The 27,226-nt window shown below is 37.8% G+C and overlaps 1 protein-coding gene across 10 annotated transcripts in view; it reads right to left on the bottom strand.

Annotated features, from left to right (window-relative positions):
- LOC131431488 (AP-1 complex subunit gamma-1) overlaps positions 1-27,226 on the bottom strand; it is a 65,293-nt gene that overhangs the window by 23,989 nt on the left and 14,078 nt on the right. For 8 of the 10 annotated variants that reach the window (XR_009229682.1, XM_058597235.1, XM_058597229.1 and 5 more), the window contains exons 3-5: positions 14,717-14,778; positions 14,239-14,593; positions 13,931-14,169 (exon numbers count right to left, since the gene is read on the bottom strand). Coding sequence is in view for 9 of the 10 variants with exons in the window: in XM_058597235.1 (XP_058453218.1) it covers positions 13,931-14,169; positions 14,239-14,593; positions 14,717-14,778 (656 nt within the window). In the remaining variant the exon portion in view is untranslated. The remainder of the gene's footprint in view (positions 1-13,930; positions 14,170-14,238; positions 14,594-14,716; positions 14,779-27,226) is intronic. The other 2 variants (XM_058597236.1, XM_058597238.1) reach the window with 1 other exon arrangement.

Below are 27,226 nucleotides of genomic sequence, written 5' to 3'. Positions count from 1 at the left end.
CGTGAGTTAACGGCTGCTACCGAGACAATTCTAAGCTTCAGGTAGTTAAACTGCCCATAGCAAACGCAATATTCGGGGCGTTTCCCGACTGGAAAGCTAGCAACGAAGGCCATCCCGTTCATACGCACAGAGGTGTAGAGACACAGAGGTGCGAGAGCATAGAAGTGACGAGTCACAGAGGTGCCATCGCATAAAGGTGCGAAGACGAAGGGGTGCAAAGGCACAGAGGTGCTAAAGCAACCCAGTGCTGATCTACCAGGTACCAGAATTTGTACGCTGCGTAGGATCAAAAGAGACGGCATATATCGCGAGGTGCTACACTGCAAGCATCGCATTTGATCGCCACCAAGAGCAAAAGCACTGTACCTGGGGTCAGGTACAGCAAGTGCAGTGGTGTTCACAACGACGGCAGAGCAACTGAGATAGCAGTAAACGACAGAAGACTGCCAATTGGAAACAGCAAAAGACTGCCAATTGGAAATCGTTGGAAGAGCTTCACGTCGTTCTTCACGATAAAGGAACAGAGACATCAGCTACAAGGTAGATTTAATTTAATTTATTTTTTATTTCTTATATCTGAAATTTTACTAAACATAAGTTTTTATTTTGGTATTATTAATTTACAAAAAAAATTTAATGTAATGGATGATCTCATGGAAGATCATCCGAATCCGATTCCGGATACTAGTAAAAGTTTAAATACTCCGAGGGCTAAACATTATCCACAGGGTACCACTGGGCCATGGATAGTCTATCTTCGAAAAAAAGAAAAGATTTTAAACTTGATGCAAATTACAAAGGATTTGACATCACATTTCTCTGAAGTTAAAGAAATCTGTAAGGTTAATAGAGATAAAATTCGAGTTGTAGTTAACGACTTGAAACAGGCAAACGATATTGTAACCTGTAAATTATTTGCTATTGAATATCGAGTTTACATTCCATCGAAGGAGGTAGAAATTGACGGTGTTGTGACTGAAGCAAGTCTGACAGCAGATGATTTACTTAAAAATGGAGTTGGCCGTTTTAAAAACTCCATGCTTGAGGGAGTTAAGATACTCGAGTGCAAACAATTGTACTCAGCATCTATTGTCGATGGAAAAAAGTCTTATCGTCCCTCAGATTCGTTTCGCGTAACATTTGCCGGATCTGCATTGCCTAGCCATGTCTATATCGATAAAATTCGTCTTCCTGTTCGGCTTTTCGTACCGCATGTTATGAATTGCACGAACTGTAAAAAATTCGGACATACAGCTACTTACTGTAGTAATAAGTCCAAATGTATCAAATGTCAAGGGCCTCATAAGGATAATCTTTGCGATAAAGATGTTGAAAAATGTGTTTATTGTGGGGAAAGCCCTCATGATGATCTTTCAGTGTGCGCTGCATTTAAGCTGCGTAAAGACAAAATGAAGCTTTCTTTAAAAGCACGGTCTAAGCGCACATATGCAGAAATGCTCAAAACGGTCATACATGTCTCCCCTTTGGAAACCGAAAACGGTTTTTCAAATCTTGCGGAGCCAGAGGAATCTGACTCTGACGGAAATAGTGAAGATACCTCGTTTGTCACTCCTCAAGGGTCTGTTAAGAGGAGATTAACAAACCACAAAATACCAAAAAAGACACCTAAAATTATACCTTCAAAAAAAGATCCCCGTGTTAAAGCTAAAAAGCCAAATTTAAAACCAAAAACTGTGCCTCCTGGTTTGTCAAATTCACAAACCAATCCAGGAACTAGCTCAAGAAAAGACAATAATCCAGTGGGCTCCATTTCACATTCACCAACAGGATTACTGAAATTTTCGGAAATTGTAGAATGGATTTTCGCTGCATTCAATATTTCTGAACCTCTAAAGACCATCATAACAGCATTCCTTCCAATAGCTAGAACTTTTTTGAAACAGTTATCAGCTCAATGGCCAGCTCTTTCAGGTTTTGTATCATTTGATGGATAATTTATCATCCGCCGCAAATGATTCAATCACTGTCCTGCAGTGGAATTGTCGAAGCATCATGCCAAAACTTGATTCATTTAAAGTTTTGTTGCATAGTCAAAAATGTGATGTATTTGCTTTGTGCGAAACATGGCTTACATCAAACATAGCCTTAAATTTTAATGACTTTAACATTATACGTCTCGACAGAGACTCCCCGTATGGTGGAGTGCTTTTAGGAATTAAGAAATGTTATTCCTTTTATAGATTAAACATTCCTTCGACTTCTAGTATAGAAGTTGTTGCTTGTCAAATAAACATTAAAGGAAAGGACATTTGCATTGCTTCGGTATATATTCCTCCAAGAGCTCAAGTTGGACAACGACAGCATAATGAAATTGTCGAAGCCCTTCCTGCTCCACGTTTGATTTTAGGAGATTTCAATTCGCACGGAATGATGTGGGGTTCCGTTTACAATGATAGCAGATCATCTCTAATATATAATATTTGCGACAATTTTAGCATGACGGTACTAAATATGGGTAGCATGACACGGATCCCAAGACCTCCTGCACGTCCAAGTGCATTAGATTTATCTCTTTGTTCGACTTCAATTCGACTAGATTGCACCTGGAAAGTATTTCCTGATTTACATGGTAGCGATCATTTACCAATCATCATCTCAATTAGCAGTAACAAAGGCATTGCTAATTCAGTTAATATTCCATATGATTTGACAAAAAATATTGACTGGATTAAATACCAAAGTAATATTTCAAGTGTCTTAACTTCAATGGAAGAGCTTCCCCCACTTGAAGAATATGACTTCCTCGTTTGTTCGATTCTGGAGGCCGCAGAACAAGCCCAAACCAAACGATTTCTTGGTCCATCGTCTAACAGAAGACCTCCAAATCCTTGGTGGGACAAAGAGTGCTCAGATGCTAAACACGCGAAACAAAATGCTTTCAAGACGTTTTTAAAACGAGGAGGAGGAACTCCTCAGAATTTTGAAAAATTCTTGGTCTTAGAAACCAAGTACAAGAACATACTTCGGGTTAAGAAATGCAGCTATTGGAGACATTTTGTGGAAGGTTTGTCAAGAGAAACCTCAATGAGCACTCTTTGGAATACGGCCAGACGAATGAGGAATCGTAACGTAGGAAATGAGAGTGAGGAGTACTCGAATCGATGGATATTTGATTTTGCGAGGAAAGTTTGTCCAGATTCCGTTCCTACGCATAGCATTGTTAGGGAGTCTTCTTCAAATGATGATTCCATTGATAGCCCCTTTTCAATGATGGAATTTTCCATAGCACTCATGTCTTGTAACAATAACGCTCCTGGATTGGACAGAATTAAATTCAACTTGGTGAAGAATCTGCCCGACCTCGCAAAAAGACGTTTGTTGGAATTGTTCAACAAGTTTCTTGAGCAAAATATTGTTCCACCTGACTGGAGACAAGTGAAAGTTATCGCCATTCAAAAACCGGGGAAACCAGCTTCCAATCACAACTCATATAGACCCATTGCGATGTTGTCCTGCATCAGAAAATTGTTCGAAAAAATTATTCTACGACGTCTCGACACTTGGGTCGAGACGAACGGTTTGTTGTCAGATACTCAGTTTGGCTTCCGTAGAAATAAAGGGACGAATGATTGCCTTGCATTACTTTCGTCTGACATCCAAATTGCCTTCGCTCAAAAGCAACAAATGGCATCTGTATTTTTAGACATTAAAGGAGCATTTGATTCAGTTTCCATTGATGTTCTTTCAGACAAGCTCCACCAACATGGACTCCCAGCGGTTATAAATAATTATTTGCACAACCTTTTGTCAGAGAAACGCATGCATTTTTCACATGGCGATTTGGCAACAATCAGAATTAGCTACATGGGTCTCCCGCAAGGCTCATGCCTCAGTCCGCTCCTCTATAATTTTTACGTGAATGACATTGACAGCTGTCTAGTAACCCCATGTACACTAAGACAATTGGCAGATGATGGCGTGGTTTCAGTTACTGGATCCAAAGCTATTGATCTGCAAAAACCATTGCAAGATACCTTAGATAAATTGTCCGTTTGGGCTGTCCATCTTGGTATCGAATTCTCTGCGGAGAAAACAGAGCTGGTCGTCTTTTCAAAAAAGCATGATCCCGCGCAACTTCAGCTTTATATGATGGGAAGAATAATCGAACAGGTTTTGACTTTCAAATACCTCGGGGTGTGGTTTGATTCCAAATGCACGTGGGGAGGACACATTAGGTATCTGATAACGAAATGCCAACAAAGAGTAAATTTTCTTCGAACAATAACAGGGTCTTGGTGGGGTGCTCATCCGCAAGATCTAATAAAATTGTATCAGACAACGATACTTTCAGTGATGGAATATGGATGCGTTTGTTTTCGTTCCGCTGCAAATTCTCATATTATCAAACTTGAGCGAATTCAGTACCGTTGTTTGCGAATTGCTTTAGGCTGCATGCATTCGACACATACAATGAGTCTTGAAGTTCTGGCGGGAGTTCTTCCATTAAAAGATCGATTTTGGGAGCTTTCATCACGCCTGCTAATAAGATGTGATGTGCTGAATCCCATGGTAATTAATAATTTCGAACGACTAGTCGAGCTTCGATCTCAAACAAAATTCATGACAGTATATTTTAACCATATGTCACAGGAAATCAACCCTTCAAGATATATTCCTATCCGTGTCAGCCTCCTAAATGTACCTGACTCAACTTTATTTTTCGACACATCCATGCAGCGCGAAGTGCGTGGAATCCCGGACCACCTACGCTCTATGGAAATCCCAAAAATATTTTCAAGTAAGTTCAGGCATATTAACTCTGAGAAAATGTTTTACACGGACGGATCGCGAATGGAAGAAGCGACAGGGTTTGGTATGTTCAACAATAATGTTTCGGCCTCATTCAAGCTTCAAGAACCTGCATCTGTTTATATAGCAGAGTTAGCAGCAGTTCATTATAGCTTGAATGTAATCGTCACATTATCTCCAAACCATTATTTCCTCTTCACAGATAGTCTGAGTGCAATTGAAGCCATTCGCTCAAACGCTGCTGGCAAAAATGAACCGTTTTTCTTGGGTAAAATAAAACAGTGTCTGAACGACATATTGAATAATAATTATCTAATCACAATAGTTTGGGTTCCGGCTCATTGCTCCATTCCAGGCAATGAAAGAGCCGATATTTTAGCCAAACGTGGTGCTATTGAGGGTGAAATTTATGAGAGACCGATTGCTTTCAACGAATTCTATAGCGCGTCTCGCCAAAGAACACTTGCCAGCTGGCAAGCTTCTTGGGATAAAGATGATCTGGGTCGGTGGATGCACTCAATTATTCCTAAAATATCGACAAAGGCATGGTTCAGGGGACTGGATGTGAGTAGAGATTTCATTCGTGTGGTGTCCAGACTCATGTCCAATCACTACACGTTAGATGCACATCTCCTTCGAATTGGACTTTCCGAGACTAATCATTGTGCTTGCGGCGAAGGTTACCGCGATATTGACCATGTTGTTTGGACATGCGTGGAGTTTCGTGATGTCAGATCTCAACTAATAAATTCCTTGCGTACCCAAGGTAGACTATCCAATGTCCCAGTTCGCGACATTCTTGCTTGTCGTGACCTTCCATACATGAAACTTCTTTATCATTTCATTAAATCCATTGGAGTTCCAATTTAAATTTTATTTTATGTTAAACTGTTTTCTCTTCCATGAGTTCAACCAATAGCCAACTATAGGATATTGAATATAAGTGGTGAACTGATACAAACAATCCTGAAATAGTTATAAGATCATGTACAAAATAAATGTATTTTATTTAATGTAATTAAAATAGCAACTCGCTTGATAAAAACAGTGTTTAGATTAACTAATGAGTACCAACATACTAATATGATATTCGAAATGTATTAGGTTTAAACTACTATGTATTGTGGATGCCACGGCGAAGAAAAACTTATGTATATTGCCTATGAAATAAACGTATTTATGAAAAAAAAAAGTGCAGGAGTTAAGAATTCTATCAGAATGGCTTAATTTCGAGATTTGACGATCTTAAATATAGATGTCCCTGTTTGTTGTTAGATAATTAGATAATTGTTAATCAAAATCTTCACCTATGAATCGGTTCAATCACGAAGTCAAAATTATTCAACGTTTGCAAGTGAAGTGATTTGAAAATCAGAATTACTGAAGGTTAGCTGTTTTTTGTATGATGTGGAACTATGTTCGAAAACAAATGGATCGTATGAAACTGTCAGCTAGTTTTGTCTCAGCCTAAACCAAAAAAAAAAAAAATTGGAAGCTAGGCAAAATACACAGTTTTGGCCACACATGCCTAAACCACACTTTGTATGGTTACATGTCCAATGTTTAGCTTTGATGCTTTGACCAACGAAAAAGCAGATTGGAAAAATCACTGATAATATGAAAATAACGAAATACGAAACCTAGTGACATCAGATAGATAATTAAGATAGTTCTTAATTCACAACCTTCTCCGATCCGGGGAAACCATTCTGCCAATTGAAATACTCTGGATGTGATGAACAAAAACTAAATGTTAATCCATCAATTCAATTTTTTTTTGAATTTTCAACTTGGTGGGCTCGATCAAAAATATTTAGCAACCATTTTTGAAAATTTTGTGGAGCTATTATTCAAAAGCATCATTCGAACAACATTTTGTATTTTTTTCGTGAAAAAATATTAAGAAATTAGTCGACTGCGAAAAATTTGTAGCGTTTTAGAAATCATAACGCCTATGTTTTAATACGTTTTATTTTAATTTTTTTTTGAATTTTTGGTGGTTGTTTCGAATCAAAATTTCGATTTCCACGAAAAAATCCGCCATTTTGCAGCTGTAAAACCTCCTCAAAGTAACAAAAAAAATCGAAAAAGAAAACGTTTTGGTTGGGTATTTTATAGATTGAAAGTGTGTGCAAAATTTGAAAATAATAGTTGAAATAGTTTTTAAGTGACGGTGGAAACGGATTTTTAAAGCGTGCTTTCGAGAAAAACGCGATTAAAGTTTGTCTTTAAAATCGAAGGAAACAAATTATTTTTTACACTTTTGAAAAAATACATTTTTTCTTTGTACTTCGGGGAGCGGGTCATTTCGCCGAAAGCCATTTCGCCGAAAGTCGTTTCGCCGAATGCCATTTCACCGAAAGTCATTTCGCCGAATAGGTCATTTCGCCGAAAGTCGTTTCGCCGAAAGGGTCATTTCGAATATATCAAATCATTCATTTGTTGTGTTATAAGGCCTCCTGTATAACTGATGTAACCGACGCTGGCTGAGGTGGCCGCCGACCCGCCGTCGGAAGCGGCGGCCCCTTGCATGCAAACCTGTAACCGCTTCGTTTGCCCGGTCTACTCAAAGCTAGGTTTCTTTGCCTTAGTTAGGTCCGAACGAGCGGTAGCGAGGTCGGACAGCACACGAATCAAATCGATGTGGCGAAGCCGCATTAGATATTTGTTCATTTAGTACACGAAAAATACCACTTGCACTTGCTTGGTAGATACACCTATGCAATTGAATTGATGCTTAGTGGCTAATAGTCAACAACATTCCTTGGGAAATCAGTTTTTAGGTTCATGAATCAATCTTTATTCAAGAAGTACAATTGTAGATCAACAAAACGGGCGTTAACGTATTATGATTCATTTGTGTTTATTTTAAATCAATTCCAATTATAATATAAAGACAATTGCAGGAATCGGCAAAATGACCCTTTCGGCGAAATGGCCCATTCGGCGAAATGTCATTCGGCGAAATGACTTTCGGCGAAATGACCCTGATAACGTTTCGTTATAATAAATATTTCAAGAATGATATTTCAAGTTTTCAAATCAATCAAAACAGAACTCTTGGGCCTGTGTGCCGAGCTCTTGTCTCTTCGCAGTATGAGACAAGAAAAAATAAAGGTTCATAACTTCCAGAGTTTTGTTCCGATAGGCTTGAAAATTTGATAAAATATTCTTTTACAATACAAAATTTAATGATTTAATGATTTTTTAAGAAATGTTAGACAGTGATTCCCAAACTGGTCCCTATAGCCCACTAGTGAGCAATAGCTGATTTTCAGTGGGTAGAAACTCAAAATTGTTAACAGCTGGGCAATGAGTCGTAAATAGTGGACTTCGATACTTAAAAAAAATTTCTGTGAAAGGTCCGGAGTAAAATGTAATCATGACAAATTTATACAGACAAATTTATACAGACATATATCATTGCGAAAAACAATTCCATTCCAATCTATCAGTTGCAAATATGATGTGATTACTACATCATTTAATTCTTGTGAGATTTGTGAGAAAGAAAACGAAAGTAAGAAGATGAAAATTTAAGTGCTGCTTCGAATTGGTCAAATAAGAATGAGTGTAAATAGTCTAATGAAACGAAATTAGAAATTCATATCATGTCTATACACTGAGGTCTTTTTTATGCGGTTTTTTTATGCGACTTTTTTATGCGAATTTTCAGAGTTATTCGGTTTTTTTATGCGAATTTTTAGAGTTATACGGTTTTTTCATGTGAATTTTCAGAGTTATGCGGTACGTAAACTCGCATAAAAAAAGACTTCAATGTGCTCCAAATTCAATTCATAAAAAATACAAAAAAAATCAGGTCCACGTTCAGAATCCAAATGGTCAGAATGATTTTCAGAGTTCGAGTCCAAAACCTTGTTCAGAATCCTGAGGTCAGATCCAGAATTCAGATTCATGTTCGGAATTCAGACCCAGAATCCTGCTTCCCGGTTCAGAATTTACGTTCCTAAAATTCAGACCCAGAATCTAGGCCTGGGATCAGAGCTTATGTACGAAACACACGAAAACCTATGGTCCAAAATTCAGGCCTAAAATTCGGATCCCAATTTTTGCTCAAGAAGCCACGTCCATGTTCTGAAACTAGGTCCAGAATTCAAGTCCAGAATTCAGATGAAGAGTCAAGGTTCAAGATCTAGTTTCAGGTTCAAAAACTCTGTCAGCAACTGATTCGGGGCCAGAATTCCAGATCTTGGCTTAGGAAGTGTATCGAAAAGTAGTTAGCAACATTGATTATTGAATAAAGAAGCGAAAAAAAAACATATTTTGACATCAGTTTTCGATATAACATATTGTAGAAAAATTACATTTCTATGTACTTCACTGATTATATTGAAGAAAAACCTAGTTTCTGTGAAACGCTCGCACTTTGGACTTGACATTCTTCATTAAATTCTGCACAGTTACTTTTGTGACTTTCCTGGTGGCAGCTATCCAGTTTTTTTTTGAACTCCTGCATGTTTTGGGTCACTGTACCTTCCTTCCGAAAGTGCCACTTGAAAATTGCCCAATACCTTTCAATTGGCCGAAGATCCGGGCAGTTCGGTGGGTTGATGTCCTTTTCCACGAATTGTACATTATTTTTTGACAACCACTGTAGAACGGAGTTGGCGTAGTGGGCTGAAGCCAAATCCGGCCAGAAGAGAGGAGGAGCCTTATGCTTTCTGTACAGTGGCAGCATTCTCTTCTTCAAACATTCTTCCTCGTACACCTTGGCGACCGCAAACCACAGGTACAAACTGCTTGCCAGACCAACACCTTCTGCCCAAACTTTTCCATCGCCACCGTGGTGTCAGCGTCGTCCAGGTCCTGGTACACCGATTTCGTATAATATTGCGGTCCGGGCAGCGCTCGAGAGTCTTCCTTGGCGTAGGTTTCGTCGTCGATCAGGATGCATCCGTCTTTATTCTGTAGAATCCGGTTATAAAGTTTTCGCACTCTTGTTTTGGCCTGAACTTGCTGTACCAGGGACTTTTCCGGCACCTTCTGTTTCTTGTACGTTTTCAGGGAGTTCCGAACTTTGATTCGTTGAATCATCCCGATGCTGGTGTTGAACTGCTTGACCAAATCCCGCGTCGACGCCGATGGGTTTTTCTTGATGTACTCAACCCCTTTTAAGTCCCGGTCGGGCTGACTGGGACCCGTTTTCCTACCGGATCGGGGCAAATCCTTAATGGAAAGGGTCTTACCGAACTTCTCGATAATATTTTTGACACTGGTGTGGTGCACTTTCACCCGTTTTGCAATTTCGTTGTACGTGACACCACTTTCTGAGCACCAAGTGTGCAGAATTTTCTTTCGCGTTTCCGGATCTATTCGACTCATCATTGAAACGATAAACCGTACCGAAACCAATCGATTGCGCAGCTGTTATTGACATGTAAACAAACATGTCACCGCAAAACACGCTGCAAAAAATTAAGCCATTTCAGAGTAATAACTGTTTGAATGTTGCTAACAACTTATCGATACACTCCTTAAAATACATGTACAGAATCCAGGTCCAGATTCAGAATCCAAATAAAGAATTCAGTTGTGTCAGTTTTAGAATGCAGAATTAGGATCCAAGGTCAGAATGCAGGTCCATAACTCAGATCCAGAAACCAGGTTCTTAAACATGCTTCAAAATTTTGGCCCAGAATCCAAGTCATGAGTTATGTTTTTTGAATCCAGCTTCAGATTCAGAATCCAAAATCAGGATCAAGGTTCACGATTCTGGTGCATTCCCAGTATCTCTGTCAATTTTGTTGACTAAATTTGAAATCCTGAATCCAGCTCCAGAATCCTGCTCCAGGTTTAGATCCGAAACCTGCATCGAAAGTTCAAGCCAAGAAATCAGGTTCAGTTCTAGAATCCAAATCTATACTTAGTATCCAAGGGTAGATTTCTGTCTCAGGGTCTGAATCTCTGTCAGAATTCTAGTTCAAAAACCATGTCTAGATCCAGAAACCTTGTCGGATATCCAACTCCAGGGTCCTGATTCAGAATCCTGCTCTAGGATTAGAATCTCTGTCAAAAATTTAGGTTCAAGTTTAGAATTGAGGAATCCCAGAGAACTCAAGTCCAGAATCCAATTCAGACTCACAGTTCAAGTGCAAAATTGGTTGAAAGTTTAATTTTGAAAACTCTGTCAGAAGTTCAGAAAACAAAATTCTGGCGCAGAATCCAGGTCCAGCATCAAGGATAAAATCTCTGTCAGGAGTTTAGATTCATAATCTAAATACTGTCCCAGAAAGTATGGACGCAACCAAAAACCGCTGCCATTTTACAATGGTTCAGAATCTGTTAATTTTTATGGCTGCGTCCTGTTGTTTGCACTCTTCTCTAACCACTTGTGCAGTTGTTTATTCGTTTTCATTAGTTTGTTTCGAAATGCGTGGACTTTCAGCAGAACAACGTCGAGAAATTGTGTACAAATGGTGCACAGAACGCGGATTGTCACTGAGAATGATAGCAACAATGGAAGGAGTGAGTGAAAATGCCGTGCGAAATGCAATCAGGAAGTTTGGTTAGGATAACACCTTTGAAGATAAACCGAAAACGGGTCGAAAAAAAAATCCTGCTAACCTACAGTTGGATAAACGTATACTGAAGGCGTTCGAGCAAAAGAAGGAGGTTTCAGTTCGGGATGTGAGCAAAAAAGTGGGCACTTCGCAGTCAAATGTTCTTCGTGCTAAAGAACGTTTGAATCTTCGAACCTATAAAAAGCAGAAACAAACAAAACGTAGTCCGAAACAAGAAGCATCGATCAGGCCGAGGGTTCGAAAGCTGTACAATACGATTCTTGCTGGAAATTTGAACTGCATAATCATGGAGCAAGCAATTTGTAGCTGCGGTAAGATTTCGAAAACCTTCATCACCACTGATTCAATGAACTGCGAAATATACATCAAGGAATGTTTACAAAAACGACTTCTACCCATGATTCGAAGCCACAAGGATCCTGTTATCTTTTGGCTAGATCTTGCTTCTTGCCACTACTTGAAATCAACGGTAGAATGGTATACTACCAAAAATGTCACTTTCGTCCTAAACGACATGAATCCACCAAATTGCCCACAACTTCGACCAATTGAGGAATTTTGGGCATTAACGAAGGCACATCTTAGGAAACATGTCTCGGCAGCCGAAACCATTCAACAGTTCGAAAAAGAATGGAAAAAGTGTCAAAACTTGTCACCAAGAATTCTGTACGGAATTTAATGAGGAACGTTCGCAAGAGTAAGTAGCAAATGCTGAGAATAATATTCTTTTGTTGTAGTCTAATATTATCAGTATGTCGAATAAAATTTGAATATCTAACACTTGTGAATTATTTACAGCGTAATCAAAGTGCGTCCATTCTTTCAGGGACAGTCTTTAACTCCAGGTCTAGAATCCAGATCCATGTTCCAAATATAAGTACTAAATTCTGCTTCAAGTTCAGAATCCATATTCGGATAAAGTATCTTTTTCAAAAATCCAGATTCAGATTCTGTATTCTGATCCAGCAAATTTGTTCGATAGTTTCTAATCTAAAATTTTAATTAAGTGTTCAAGACCTGAATCCAGATCTAATTATCGCTTAGTTATTACTGAGTGAGAGGACTTGGGAGTTTTTCATAGAAATTACTGACAAATGTAATAAACACAGTCATGCACATCTTTATCAACAAAACTTATTTTTTCCCTAATTTTCCTGTGGAAAGTCGTCGCTTGAGAGTCGCAAATAAACTGTTTGACCTCAAATAAACTGTTGGATTTAAAATGTTTTCGTTTTTATCTTTCACACAAGAAGTAAAACCAGAACTAGAAATGACCCGAAAAGTTACTTTTGAGCGAGCTTTTAAAAAAATCATAGTGTTGTCCACATTCGCCACAAAAAGAAAACACAAAACTTCACCTATCGAAAAGACGGTCTGAAATTATGACTGATAAAATGAAAATAATGAAATCCAAAAACTGGCGTCATAAGCTTCCAGAGACAGTTATAAATCCGCCCGCAACCTTCTACAATCCGGGGAAATTGCTCTGTCAACTGAACTACTGTGGATGTTATGATACACAACGCAGAATACTTCCGACTAGAAAAGAACTTGGTATTTGATCTGACTGTGCACAGTCGGTTAAGTTCACATTTTAGTTGATCCCCTGTAATCCAATATCGCACTCAAATCTTCATTCCTCTACCACTTTATTTCTCTGGTTGAGCAATGATATGTGAGATTTTGTTGTTGTTTTTCTTATCCAATGTTTGAACGATGAGAAGCAAATTATTTTTTGTATCATTTCTATCTATTTTATATTTAATTCTCGAGTTATTTGCAAAAATGTTGATGGTCGTAGAAGTTTAATTTTTTTTTCTACTTGATGAGCAATAAGCAACGAATAATATATTTAAAATGGGTATTCGACCAAAAAAGTTTGGAAACCACTGTGTTAGACCCTACCCGTCCCTCGAACAGTATTTTCATGTCCCATCTTTTTTCGTGTTCAACATTCACCACTGTAAGTACACATGAAAAAGTGCGGTTATTCCTCTTGGAGAAATTGGTCGGCCTCACTAAAAGATAGCACCGTTTACGTTTCATCATCAACATAAACCCTCATGGCATGATTCAAAATGAAACAATTACAAAAGACCCGGCAGGCAAGTAGCACAGCTGACTGGTTTGGTTTGTTGCCGGCCGCTGTACCACAGGAGTATCGTTATTTGCATCGAGTGCAAATTAATTCACGGCCGTTACAATCCACAGGCGGCATCCGAACTGGAGCTCCCTTTTTACCGACCCGCGTGTATGAATAAATTAGATCCAATTTGCAATGAATGTAGCAACGATGGCAACGTCTTCATCTTTGCTAGTTTATGAGGGTATTTTGGCAGGATTTTATCTTTGGACATAGATGATGTTGCTTTGCTCTTCGGTGTTTGCTTCACGAAATAGCATAGTTGTGTTTGACACGTCGGAAGGATCATGTTCTCTATGACTATGTATTTTACTTCTTGATTAAGCAATGTAACATTGCAGATTCAGACCATACCGCACAAAATTTTATGATAGCTCTGCTTCTTTTGATTACACCGCCTATTAAAAATAATTCCCCCAGTTGATATTCCGATTAAGTGGCCCTCGCCCTTATCAACGTAAATGCTGACACTTACCGTGATTTTTCTCGTTTAGTAACGACCGAGTGGCTGGAAGGAAAATTTCCATCAGCTCTGGAACCCGTTTGATGATTCGAAACGCACAGAGCGCTGCTTTTTTCCTGATGTAGGCGTTGGGTGAACGCATCAGCTTCTCTACCTCTCCGGCTAGATCCCGTGCCATTTCCGGTGAGGCTATCGCTCCGAGGGTGCATAGCGCTAGACCTACCACGAATTGTGTCGGACTGTTCAAGTCGCTGTGTTGTGGAGGAAAAAAAATTATTCACGTGCATTCGCGATGAATAAAAACAGTCAGCAGAACTCACTTTTTCAAGCAGTTGGTAATCAGCAAATGTACATCCTGCCGTTCATCCAGTAGCAGCATTGCACCCAGATAACCGATCCGTTTATCTGTGAACCGTGGGCTGGCGGTAAGCTTTAGGCACTCCAACTGGCCGAAATGTGCCGGATAACCGAGCATGTGGATGTAGAGTAGTTTGGCAATGTTCCGACATCGCCAGACAGAATCTTCCTCCCGGAATGTGCTCCGGATGTAGGCGCATTCTCGGTTGACCACTGCCCGTTCCTCGGCACCCGTTCTAGCCGCACGGATCTGTCGGATGAGGTCCCGCAGTCGGGTGGGTGTTGGTATACGAACTGTTTTGAGAAGAACACCAAGGTCTAACATTAAAAACGAATCAGTTTCAATGTTCCACGATCGAACGAATAGTTACTAACTAAGGTTAAGGTCATTACAAATCGAAACTTTTTTTTATAATTAGCAATCGATTGCTCGTAACTCACCTCGTTCTATTGTTTCATTGATTGCCTGCCTTATGGTGGCCATATTGAAAGCTGGATTGAATCTGAAAATAACAATTGAAAAAAAGGATGTTTGATTAATACTCATTTACCTTCGCTATCAACAGTCATCAGCATTACGTTCAATCAAATTTATTCCCCCCCCCCCTCTCTCCCATCCAATCGCTACCGAATAACCACTAGTCATCAATAACCATCAGCCGTCAGTCAGGTTGCAGTGCAGAGTGTAGACATAACAAACAAACGTTGGACAAAGTGTACATACCGTTTGCGTACATCCCATGTTTTGACAACTTCGGCTTTTCCGATGGTAGCCGTGTGTTGGTAAAAGGTAAGTATTAATAGCAGAGAGGAAATGATATTTCCTTTGTATTTTATTTTGTTTTTTTTTTAACCTTTTGTAGGTGGCTCGGAGCAAGTACAGGGTCTTTTGGATTGCATACCCAAACGAGCCAGTTTGTGTTAACCACCTGAACACTGGCAATGAGAACCGAGGCATCTGCATAAGAAAAATGGTTGATACAATTGTCCATCGAATGTTGTTCGGTTAGAATAAGAGCTCTTACACTTACGGAAAGGGATATTCAATTACCCCTTCCATGACTGCCAAGCATTCAGTAGAATCAGAAACTACGATTCTTGGTAAAGAGTTTTTAGGTCTTGTACAGTGCAAGTCATAAAGTTGCGGAAAAAATAATTCGAATTTCAATTGCATTTCGTCCAAGGTTCGTCAAAGTATAGTGATTAAAAAAAAACTTAGTTCAGCATGAAATGTCAAGCAGACGAAAAGTGTCATTTTATGAAAAATTTCTTATTAAAGATGAGAGTTGTACGACAAATGTTTCCGTCGGTGAACATTAACAGCATGAAATATAGGAAAACGCTTTTCTTTTTTTGCATTTCGTCTTCGACTCATTAGTGCATTAGCAGAGGTGGTGAAGTGCTCGATTCATCCGCTGCCCTTATCATCAATTATTCATAAGGAGTGTATCGAAAATAAGCTATCAACATACATTTGTGTTGTACGCATGTATTTGTGATGGTTTTTTATGCTCAGATCACAGCATGCTGTGCGTTTGGCTGTCAGCTTTCGTTTGTTTACTTGTTTGTGCGGTTAAAAGTCTGCATTTTCAAAATGTCACGTATTGAAAAGGAAGTTAAAATTAAGGTTCTGGACACATGGCTAAGTGAGAAGGGTATTACTATGCGAAAATTGGCGAAGTAGTTTGGAATTCATCATGCCGGTGTTAAAACCTTCATTAATAAGTTTGGGGAACACTATTCTTTGGATGAGCTACCAGGAAGAGGCAGAAAACCCGGTTTTTCCAACCCAAAACTGGACCAGAAAGCGGTATCTCTAATCATGAAGAACAAATCAATGTCAATACGTGATTGGGTCAAAAAAGCAGGAACGAGTGTCGGAATGATCCAGCGTATCAAGAGGCGAAATCACCTGAAGACCTACAAGAAACAGAAAATCTCGAAACAAAGTGTAGAAGAGAAGAAGCGAGCAGCTACAAGGGTCCGGAAATTGTATTCGCGTCTTTTGCAGTGCCTGGATGCATGCGTTTTGATGGACGATGAGACTTATGTAAAGGAGGACTCAAAAACCGCTCCTGTTCCACAATACTCGTCGTTGGGGAGGATGTGAGCGATGCGGACAGGTCGATTCAAGGGAAGAAGTTCGGTCGAAAGGTGCTGGTATGGCAAGCAATATGTTCCTGTGATTTGAAGTCAACCATTTTTTACATTATCGGAACTATAAATGCAGAAATCTATCGCTCTGAGTGTCTCCAGAAAAGATTGCTGCCTTCATATAGGAAGCAGAGTACACCCCCACTGTTTTGGCCGGATTTAGCGTCGGCTCACTATGCCAAAACCACTCTCAATTGGCTTGCGGAAAAGGGTATACATTTTGTTGAGAAAAGCATCAATTCACCAAATTGCCCTCAGCTTCGACCCATCGAACGTTACTGGGCAATCGTGAAAAGGGTCTTCAAGAAGACTGGTAAGGCAGCTGGGAACATGCAGGAGTTCGAAAAATTTTGGGCTCAAGCATCCAAAAATGCGATACAACACTTGTCCGGAACTTGATGAAGAGCGTTCGATCAAAAGTTCAAAAATTCGTGAAGGAATAACTTAAATTTCATCCGGTTTTCATTATGCTCAAGTTTTACCTTGTACAATGAAGGATCAATTTTCAATTTGAATAAAATATCGTTTTTGATCATAATTTGAAGGAAAAAATTGTGGATAGCTTATTTTCGATACACTCCGTAAGGGGATTCGTTCTACTATGCTGCCATCAATAATAAGTTAATGTGTGAAGTTTCTCTGATTTTTATAGTAACTTAATTTTATTTTAGATTTTTTAAAGCTTATCTCAAGTTTTTGTTTCGGTTCTAGAGGTTTTAACCATATAGTCTAGAGATTTTAACCATATAGTCATTCGCCAACCATATAGTCGGGCCAGAAAAATTTTCTGATCCTATGTGTTGGAAGTCGAACCCAGATGGGCTGCGTGAAAAACATCGACTTACTCATCGTCCCCTTTATCTTAAGTTGTCTGCAGAATTGTTCGATGATGTTATTGAAGGAGAACACGTATCCACCAAGTGACGCTTCACGAGCTTAGATAACTTCGTACAAAACAATATATACTTTGTTTAGTGTTTATATGTCCAACTAGGGACTGGCCTCGTAGGAAACTCCTAATGCAGGAAAACACGCGTCATTTAGTTTGAGTATATCCGAGCATGATACTTTGTAATAAGGTCTCTTCGATTCAGATGTGGGTTTGTTTGTTAGATATGTGAGTGTTTTCACTTACAAACTTCTCTCCAGGAAAACCTTATATCTTTCTTATAACACTTATATAATGTGGTATTCTTCAAAATGATTTTCTATGAATCTTGAAAGAAAACAAAAAAGTTTTGTTGTGCATTTATTAGTACAAAATGAGATAGTTCTACTATTGCAGATACTTCCACAATCGGTACTATCGAAGTCATCAACTGACATACCTAATGGTTTTTAGTTAAAGTTAGAAAATTCTATACGATTTTGGTATCGTACTTTGAACGACGGTTTAAAAATTTGAACACTTATCATCGTGTAATTCCGGAACCGGAAGTCGCATCCGAACAAAATTCAGGAGTTTTATTTCGGACAATAAGACCTTTCATTCGAATTTAAGTTTTTGTGAAAATCGGTCCCGCCATCTTTGCGAAAAGTAAGTAATTTGAAATTGAACTTTTACACTGTAATTTCGGAGCCGGAAGACGAATGAATATGAAATTCAGGAATTTTCTATATGGCATCTTAAGGGAGGCACTCTATGAAAAATCAAGTTTTCACTTATTATTTTAATCGATAGATATGTTGCCTTGAGCTTGAGCGACCACCCCTGGTACTCCGTTTCTGATCGGGATTAGCTGAAATTGTACAGAGAATTTCTAGATGATCCGACCTGGGACTGGAAAATCATCTTTCAATGTACATCTTCGGATATCCCCAGAATTCATTGATCAGTACTGGCGCGGGCCAGGCCAGAATGTATATCGTCTAAGGAATGGGAAAGGATGTTAGTTTACCACTGCGCACTCCACAAGAGTCCCAGGAGCAGGATATTTGTTTGTTTAGATTTCAGTGATGGCAGTATTCGCGTGCGATTTAGCATGTTCCGATTTCAAAATGCTCGGATGCACCACTAAACTCACACTCCTGAGTGAACGTTTCAACAATATCCGATATTGAAGTCCCAGGAAGTCTTGATTCACATTCGTGGAAATTGAAGGAAAATTCTAAATACTACCGCGTAATGAATAAAAATTCCTCTGTTTTTCCTACATGGAAATACCTGCTTCGAAATAAATAGGTGAATAGGATTTAGACAAAATAGTATAATAGGTTCTATAAATTATATCAAATCATTCTAAATCACCAAACAAAGATCAACAGATTTCACGCGCGTCTTGCTTGTTTATTATTTCCATTTTATTATTTACCGCGTAAAATGGTAAATTTGTTATATTGGTTGATCTGGGCAGCCGGTGCACGAGATCTATGTTATCACTATTAATAACATTATAATATTTACGGATTTCGTAATAGTTCATTTTTATCATTCAATTTGTAATCGTGAAAAACAAGCAATAACATGAAATAAGAAAAAATACCAAATAAAACTTTTCTCAGAAGCTTACTGGAAATTTATAAGTTGAATGAAATTGAAAAAAATTGATAACTGAAGGAAAAAAGAAACTCCTGTAATTGTCTCCTTTTACGACATGGAAGGAGAAACCCAGTGGTTCTATTCTTGGTTAAGTTTCGGTTTTTACCTGGAATCTAGGCTGGAACTGTTCGAAGAAAGATAATAGGTACTATCAATCTTCTAGGGGACCCCAGCTTCTATTAATAGATATGTTGTGTGAGTTTCGAAGTCGAATTTTGAATATTTTCGGAGATATTGTTCTTTGAATTTACTTCGACAAATGAGATCATGTTCCCTTGATTTCTACATTCAAACGATCTAACAACGCTATCGTTATGTGTTTCTTTTCTCAAGATAGTCGATGAAGATTATGCCATGTGCATCTCAAAATACTGAACAGGGTGGCAGGCAAGTCGATTGTCGATTTCAATTCTCGTGATATAGAAATACTCGGTTATGCCACAACAAATTGTCATATGGACATATGGTGTTTAAATTGCGGTAAAAATTATTTCGAAGTTATAAGGATTATACGAATATATTCAATTTTGGCATTTAAAAAAAAACTCGTGGAAAGTTTTGAACCACTTTGTAAGTTGTTCGTGATGATTTTAATGAAAGATATAGATGAAACATTATTTTTTTGTAATACAAATACGTGGTGGTTCGACTTTCCTCACAAGCTATATTCTACAAAATAGCCGCCTATGAGTCAGATAATCAAATGTCATGCAAATAATTAAGAGTATAAATAGTATTTACACACAATGGTTTTGAAGATGTAGATTTGTTTGGTTTTACGCAAAAGTTTTACCCTCTGCCCTGTTTTACGCAAAGGTTTTACCCACTGCAGATCTATTTTTTCCTAATAGGGTTCTAAATGCTCAGCATCTCTTGTGGAGTAACCAGAAAATACGAGTTCGTCATAATAAACTCTCCGCTGGTTTCTACTCAGTTTTATTTCCAAATTGCCCAACTTGTTTATCTTTTATGAGAAATCGTTCTACAATTGATCTGGTTCCAGTAGATCAATATCACATTTGTAGTGAACTGATTTCTCTAACAGACTTTGATTCGATCATCTGTCAGAATTTCAAATTTCAGGATTTCAAATAAATTAAAAATTTTTCCTACTTGAGACTTTTGCCAACATTTTTGCAAGTGTTTTGTATACTTGTTGAAAATCCAACAGAAGCAGGCATGTTATCTTTATTTTTCATTATGAGTATTCATCGTGCTGTTATTGAAAACAACTGAAAAAGCTCTGATGGTTGCTGATAAATTGGAATCTGCTGATAAACCCCCGAAAATTAGTTGGATGTTGGTGTTCCAATGGATTGTTTAACATAGAACCTGTACGCACAGATAAAAATATTTGCATCTATTTTCATGCACATCTTTGGAGCAGGAAATTGAATTATTAAATTAAAGTTACTCGTCAGATCTTTACTTTTAAATATACTTTATAAGCAAAACTAAGCGTAAATTAAAATATGTTTTATAGTTCATTGAAAAATCAAGGCATTCTAATTTACATTTACATCGACGTTGGTTTTCATTCGAATTTTAATTGATGGCTCTTTCAAAGTATCATGGAATTACGTGTCGTGTAGATTTCATCATTTTTTCCTGTGTGGAGCAATAATCTTTTTCAACACTCTGAGTTTCTTGCTCAAGCCTGTTGAGTAAAAAAAAATAATGCTGAAAACTGTTACTCATATTTGCACTAGTAATACTTCTCCCCGTTTTTCATTAAATTTTTCGGTAAAACCAACTTCCCGACTTTTTTCCTTTATTTTCACCCTGCTGAAACCATAACCTTTCCAACTGATTCTTGTGCCTTTGGATGCTTCGAGCTTGGTTCACTGGCGGCAGTTCTCTCAGATGATGATCGTTTTAATTTTGGAGTGAAGTGATGGATCCATGTTTCATCCATGGTCAAATATGGACTCAATGAATCAGATTTATTACTAAAAAAAAGCTAAACACTACTCTGAATCATCAATATGTTGTTGTTTTCGATCGTACTGTAATAAAGAGCTTTTACTGGAGCAAATGTTCATGCATAATCGTAAATTCACTGTTTTATCTTATCTTTACGGCCTCAGCTATCCCACGCAATTTCAATTATGATAGATATAACCTGTTTACGGACTTTTTTGAATTTGATTTGGATAACAAAAATATCGCTTAGTTGGAGTAAATTTTATACTTTTCTATCGCCCTAATCACCTAGCAAAACAATACCTGTATAATAGTCGTATTAATGTAGATAGCATTAATTAACAATTTCTAAACATAAAAAGCGAATTCTTTACTCTATGTAGAAAATGAGATTCAATTTTGCCGTTTACAAGAAATTGTCACGTTTGAGTAATATTTGATTTCTACCTTGACGACTACCTGATATATTTGTTCGTGACATTGGTTTCTATTCAAGTCAACTAAAGACTGTCCCAGAAAGTATGGACGCACTTTGATTTCGCTGTTAATAATTCACAAGTGTTAGATATTCAAATTTTATTCGATATACTGATAATATTAGACTACAACAACAGAATATTATTCTCAACATTTGCTACTTAGCCATTGTTGACTAGCTGGCGCACCTTCTTGCGAACTGCCGAAACCTAAGATGTGCCTTCGTTAATGCCCAAAATTCCTCAATTGGTCGAAGTTGTGGGCAATTTGATGGATTCATGTCTTTTTGCACGAAAGTGACATTTTTGGTAGTATACCATTCTACCGTTGATTTCGAGTAGTGGCAAGAAGCAAGATCTGGCCAGAAGACAACAGGATCCTTGTGGCTTCGAATCATTGATAGAAGTCGTTTTTGTAAACATTCCTTGATGTATATTTCGCTGTTCATTGAACCAGTGGTAATGAAGGGATTCGAAATGTTACCGCAGTTACAAATTGCTTGCCAGACCATAGCTTTCTTACCAAATTTTTCGACTTCAATCGATGTCTCGGACTGGTTTAACACTTGCCCTTCTCGCACCGTATAATATTGTGGTCCCAGCAAAAAATTGTAATCGAGTTTCACGTAGGTTTCGTCGTCCATGATTATGCAGTCCAAATTTCCAGCAAGAATCGTATTGTACACCTTCGAACCCTCGGCCTGATCGATGCTTCTTGTTTCGGACTACGTTTTGGTTGTTTCTGCTTCTTATAGGTTCGAAGATTCAAACGTTCTTTAGCACGAAGAACATTTGACTTCGAAGTTCCCACTTTTTTGGCCACATCCCGAACTGAAACCTGCTTCTTTTGCTCGAACGCCTTCAGTATACGTTTATCCAACTGAGGGTTAGCAGGAACTTTTTTTCGACCCATTTTCGGTTTATCCTCAAAGGTGTTATCCTCACCGAACTTCCTGATTGCATTTCGTACGGCTTTTTCATTTACTCTTTCCATTTTTGCTATCTTTCTCAGTGACAGTCCGCGTTCTGTGCACCATTTGTACACAATTTTTCGACGTTGTTCTGCTGAAAGGCCACGCATTTCGAAACAAACTAATGAAAACGAATAAACAACTGCACAAGTGGTTAGAGAAGAGTGTAAACAACAGGACGCAGCCATGAAAATTGACAGATTCTGAACCATTGCGAAATGGCAGCGGTTTTTATTTGCGTTCATACTTTCTGGGACAGTCTTTAACCGACACTTCCAGAGTTATGTTCGTGCCGTTCGGTGTGACATGTAATATTACTAATTTGAATAAAAACCAGCAAAATCAGTATCCAAACATTTCTAGTTTCGAGCAGATTTTTGCAACTAGAGTTTTATGGCCCGGTAGCTCCAGGAATTTCAATCGATAGTCCATCATCACTCAACAATAGCAAACTCCCCAGACTGAGTGTACGAAGAAGAATTGAATCGTAAAATTATAAACACGACGTTTTGACTCGATTCTGCTGCCCGCTTGAATCCCATCGGAAGGTAATTCGTTTGAATGAAACACCGATAATGGGATGCGAGCTCGTTGTGTCATACGTTGCGATACGCTTCAGTGGCAGTTCAGATCAAACAACTAGCCATCTATGACGCATTTAAAGGGCGTGGTGTCCAATGGTGGTGAACAGCTAGAAGCAGAACAGAATTTCATTGAGATAAAAGTTGGATGAGTGTTTGGGAAAGCGCTACTATTTGAGACTGCTCTAACAATGTTTGCCAGTATCTTAATCTACCAGCAAATATTATGGCAGGTAATATTATTATCACGTATTTGTCTTTAACAAAATGCTCCACTTCTAATTTATATAAGGTAAACTAGATGCTGTCTCGTGAGTAAACATCGCTCCCGAAGTCATTATTCAACGTTATCTTATCGCTCAAATGTTTTATGAAAATGAAACATTAAACCCAAACGGCACGTTTACCGGAGATACCACTGATAGAAGTGTCCGTCAACGGACGGAACTAAATTGTGAGATGTACTACTATGAGCTTTATAAGCTCGAATAAAGAGATCCTTGAACTTAGTTCTCAGTCTCTCACGTGATAAAACTCAATTATCGTATTATTGAGTTGATTGAAAAAGGAAAAATTCTTTCCATTCATAATGGTGTCTATTCAAGCAAACGTCCGCGTAATTTTCTTTTGGAATGTAGAATAACTAATACTCACACCAGAGCCAATCTCGCCAGACCATCAGTAGAGTGATTCATCCTACAATTAATAAATCAAACAGACTTAAACTTTCGATAAAATTTTAAGCATTTATAAGATTTCATGTGTAAGGTGATTGAATCCTAAGCTTTTAATATTTCAGTTTTCAATCGATTAACAATCAATTATGAAACTCCCTACCGAGCGTACTAGGAAAGATATAAATGAAGTCGCTATAGAACGAAAATAAATCCTGCCCTGCTATGCCGTCGTCAGGCAAGAGTTCAAAGTTGATAAATTATTCAACGTTCCGTCTGTCTGGATCAGAATTACAAGCGTAGGATGCAGCAAAAGTGCAAACTTTCAAACTATGGTTAAAATGAAAAAAAAAACGAGTACTCCGTGAGTCATGCAGGAATCCGTTCGAAAAGGGTATGTGCAGCTGGTACTCAGTACGGCTGAGAGATGGATTTTTTTTTCTGAAATACACTATTAATTTTACTGCCATTCGAGGAAACTTAACATGAACGATTGCATTTTCTGTGTTATCCCAGAGCTAGACCAGATATGAGAGCAGCGAAATGGAAGGGCAACTAACTGCATCGGGTTATATATTATTCATTCATTAATTTAATATCTCTCCAGATCTTATAAGCTGAATAGATTTAGTTTGTAATATTTATTGGTTTGCCCATAAAATCGTCGTTGGGTGGTTGAGGGGCAAATGGTTCACTTAAAAGCAATTCCAGGAATGAGTAGACGAAAAAGTGACAAAATCAGAATCGACCTTCTCCGATTTGGATGAAACTTTGCACATGGCTTCAGTATGGCAAACCATAAGTTTTGAACCGATGGAGAGGTCAATCCGACTCACGACTGATTTTTAAAAAGGGCGTATGTATTTTTGCATTTCACAAAAATTGCCTTTTTCAAATCGTTGTAACTCGGAAACCGTTAATTGTACAAAAATGGCGTTCAGGAAGAAGTTGTAGGGAATCGATTGGGCACTCTAAAAAAAATATACACTGAAAAAAATTCTCAATAATTACAAAATAAATCGAAAAAGTTAAACAAAAAATATCAGGGTTTTAATTTTTGTTTTATCAATGTTTAAATTTACAGAGACTTGCAAAATTTCTTCTGTTTTTGTACTGCGAGGCAGCTCCGTCAGACATAAATATTGCTTTTTTAATTTGAATTTTCTCCTTCAAAAATGACATTAAGTGTGAAATAAACACTTGAACCGCGATGGTATCGTGTTTAAGCACTTCTGAAATCACAATGAAACTTAAATGTTTAAGCTCTTCTGATTCTCTATGATAAATTTCAAATGGATGAATGGTTGTTTGATCATTGCTCCCATAGTGGCATTGATCAGTATCCTGAAGCACAAATGAAAAATTTTCTGAAAAATCACAAATAATTACAATTTCTCCTGTCTTTAAATTTGATTTTGCCTTTTGAAGAAAATCAGATTGCTGATTTTTAATAAAATCATGAGTTTCTTATTTTTCGCTTCATTTTTCAAAAGGCACGGATGGGATAGCCATCAATCTGTAGGTTTTAGTGAGAGCTTTAAAACAAAATTTATCAAAAAAAATCGAAACCCTGAATTTTTTTTTCAATTTAATTTTTTTGGTTCATTTTGAAATTATTGAGAAAAAAATCAGTATATTTTTTTAGAGTACCCTATTGATTCCCTACAACTTCTTCCTGGACGCCATTTTTGTACGATGAACGGTTTCCGAATTACAACGAGAAGAACTTGATCATTTGCATGCACCCGTAAACTGATTTAGCTGTAACGTCTTCATTTTTCAAACGGCACGGATGGGATAGCCATCAATCTGTAGGTTTTAATAACAGCTTTAAAATAAAAATTATCAAAAAAAATTAAAACCCTGATTTTTTTTATTCAACTTTTTCGGATTATTGTGTAATTCTTGTGAAAAAAATCAAAAATATTTTTATTAGTGTATATTTTTTTAGAGTGCCCGATCGATTCACCCAATCAGATTGACCTCTCCATCGGTTCAAAACTTATGGTTTGCCATACTGAAGCCATGTGCAAAGTTTCATCCAAATCGGAGAAGGTCGCATCTGATGATCTGCCAAGCATTTCTGGAACTGCTCTTAATGCATTTTTGTCCTTCAATTAGTCATAACTTCTTAAGGGGTTAGCCTTTCTCGGTGCTGTAACCTATGCGATTTCCTTCTTCTTTACGTTTAGTCTTCGATTCGTCAGTGCTTAACAGTTTTGAATTTATATTTTTTTGTCTTCTTATCAACCTTATTCTTGCTCGGGTTCCCATTATTTGTGATTGTACCAGATATGCCTTGTTGGACATTAGATGGTTTAGACGACCAGAGTTTTCATTTAATGTGCAGTTTTCACTAAAGAACAAGATTTTTTCAACACACATACAGACTGTTCCACAAGAAAGGAGACTGGAATAGCTTCGGTGTAATTAATTAGAAAATAGTGTAGCCATCTCTACCATTGAGAATGACTTGGCATCTTCCAAAAATGCTTCCGACGATATTTTCGGCGTAGCTTGTTGAAAGAGAACGCCAAATCTCCCGATTTCGACATGACAGCAATGATTATTTCAAGTATTTCCGCTGCTCTTAAATTATACGTGAAATCTCCAAGGAACAAAGTCTCCGGTCTGAGAGCGCCCCAACAATATCAATTTTACCAGATGTTAAACGCCAATTCGGTACTGTTTCCCAATCAGGCACACCAAAAAAGGTTTAATAAAATCGTTACTTTATCCATGACAATCGAAATGATTCTTTGCCCAGATCAATCCTTTTTACCTTTGCCTATAGAAAGGTAATACTGGATAACCGACTTTCGAACGGAGCCTCGGAGACCCATTGTTTTATATACCATTCGACTCAGCTAGACGAAATCGGAAATGTTTTTTCTCTAATAGTACGGTTTAATTCTACTACGTCACGTCATTACACTAATACAGATACGTATTTCAAATATTATTTATATTCTTCATCAGTGTATCAGGTTTTTAAGATTTAAATTGTTTAGGATGAGGGTTTAGGGTAAAGACTGTCCCAGAAAGTATGGACACAACCAAAAACCGCTGCCATTTCCCAATGGTTCAGAATCTGTCAATTTTTGTGGCTGCGTCCTGTTGTTAACACTTTTCTCTAACCACTTGTGCAGTTGTTTATTCGTTTTCATTAGTTTGTTTCGAAATGCATGGACTTTCAGCAGAACAACGTCGAAAAATTGTGTACAAATGGTGCACAGAACGCGGACTGTCACTGAGAAAGATAGCAAAAATGGAGGAGTAAGTGAGAAAGCCGTGCGAAATGCAATTAGGAAGTTCGGTGAGGATAACACCTTTGAGGATAAACCGAAAACAGGTCGAAAAACCCTTCTTAATCCACCTAGTGGTGTGATAATGCCTTTCTCTACTTTCATAACAGTCTCATGAAAATATATTTCTTTTATTAATTTTTGTTAATATTTTTTATGACTTTCATTATATTTTATTACTATTACTATATTTTATTACTTTTATTAAATAATTTTGGATACTCATTTTGACACCAATTGATTCAGATTGATTCGAGTAGTTCACAAAAGCATGCTTCAGTGTTTATGTCACACAGTCAGCAGCATATTTCCAAACTAGTGCTTGACA

This window comes from Malaya genurostris, chromosome 2, assembly GCF_030247185.1.
Source record: "Malaya genurostris strain Urasoe2022 chromosome 2, Malgen_1.1, whole genome shotgun sequence".
Lineage (NCBI taxonomy): Eukaryota > Metazoa > Arthropoda > Insecta > Diptera > Culicidae > Malaya > Malaya genurostris.
The sequence above is the reverse complement of the archived record's forward strand: the minus strand, read 5'-3'. Positions and strand labels throughout refer to the sequence as shown.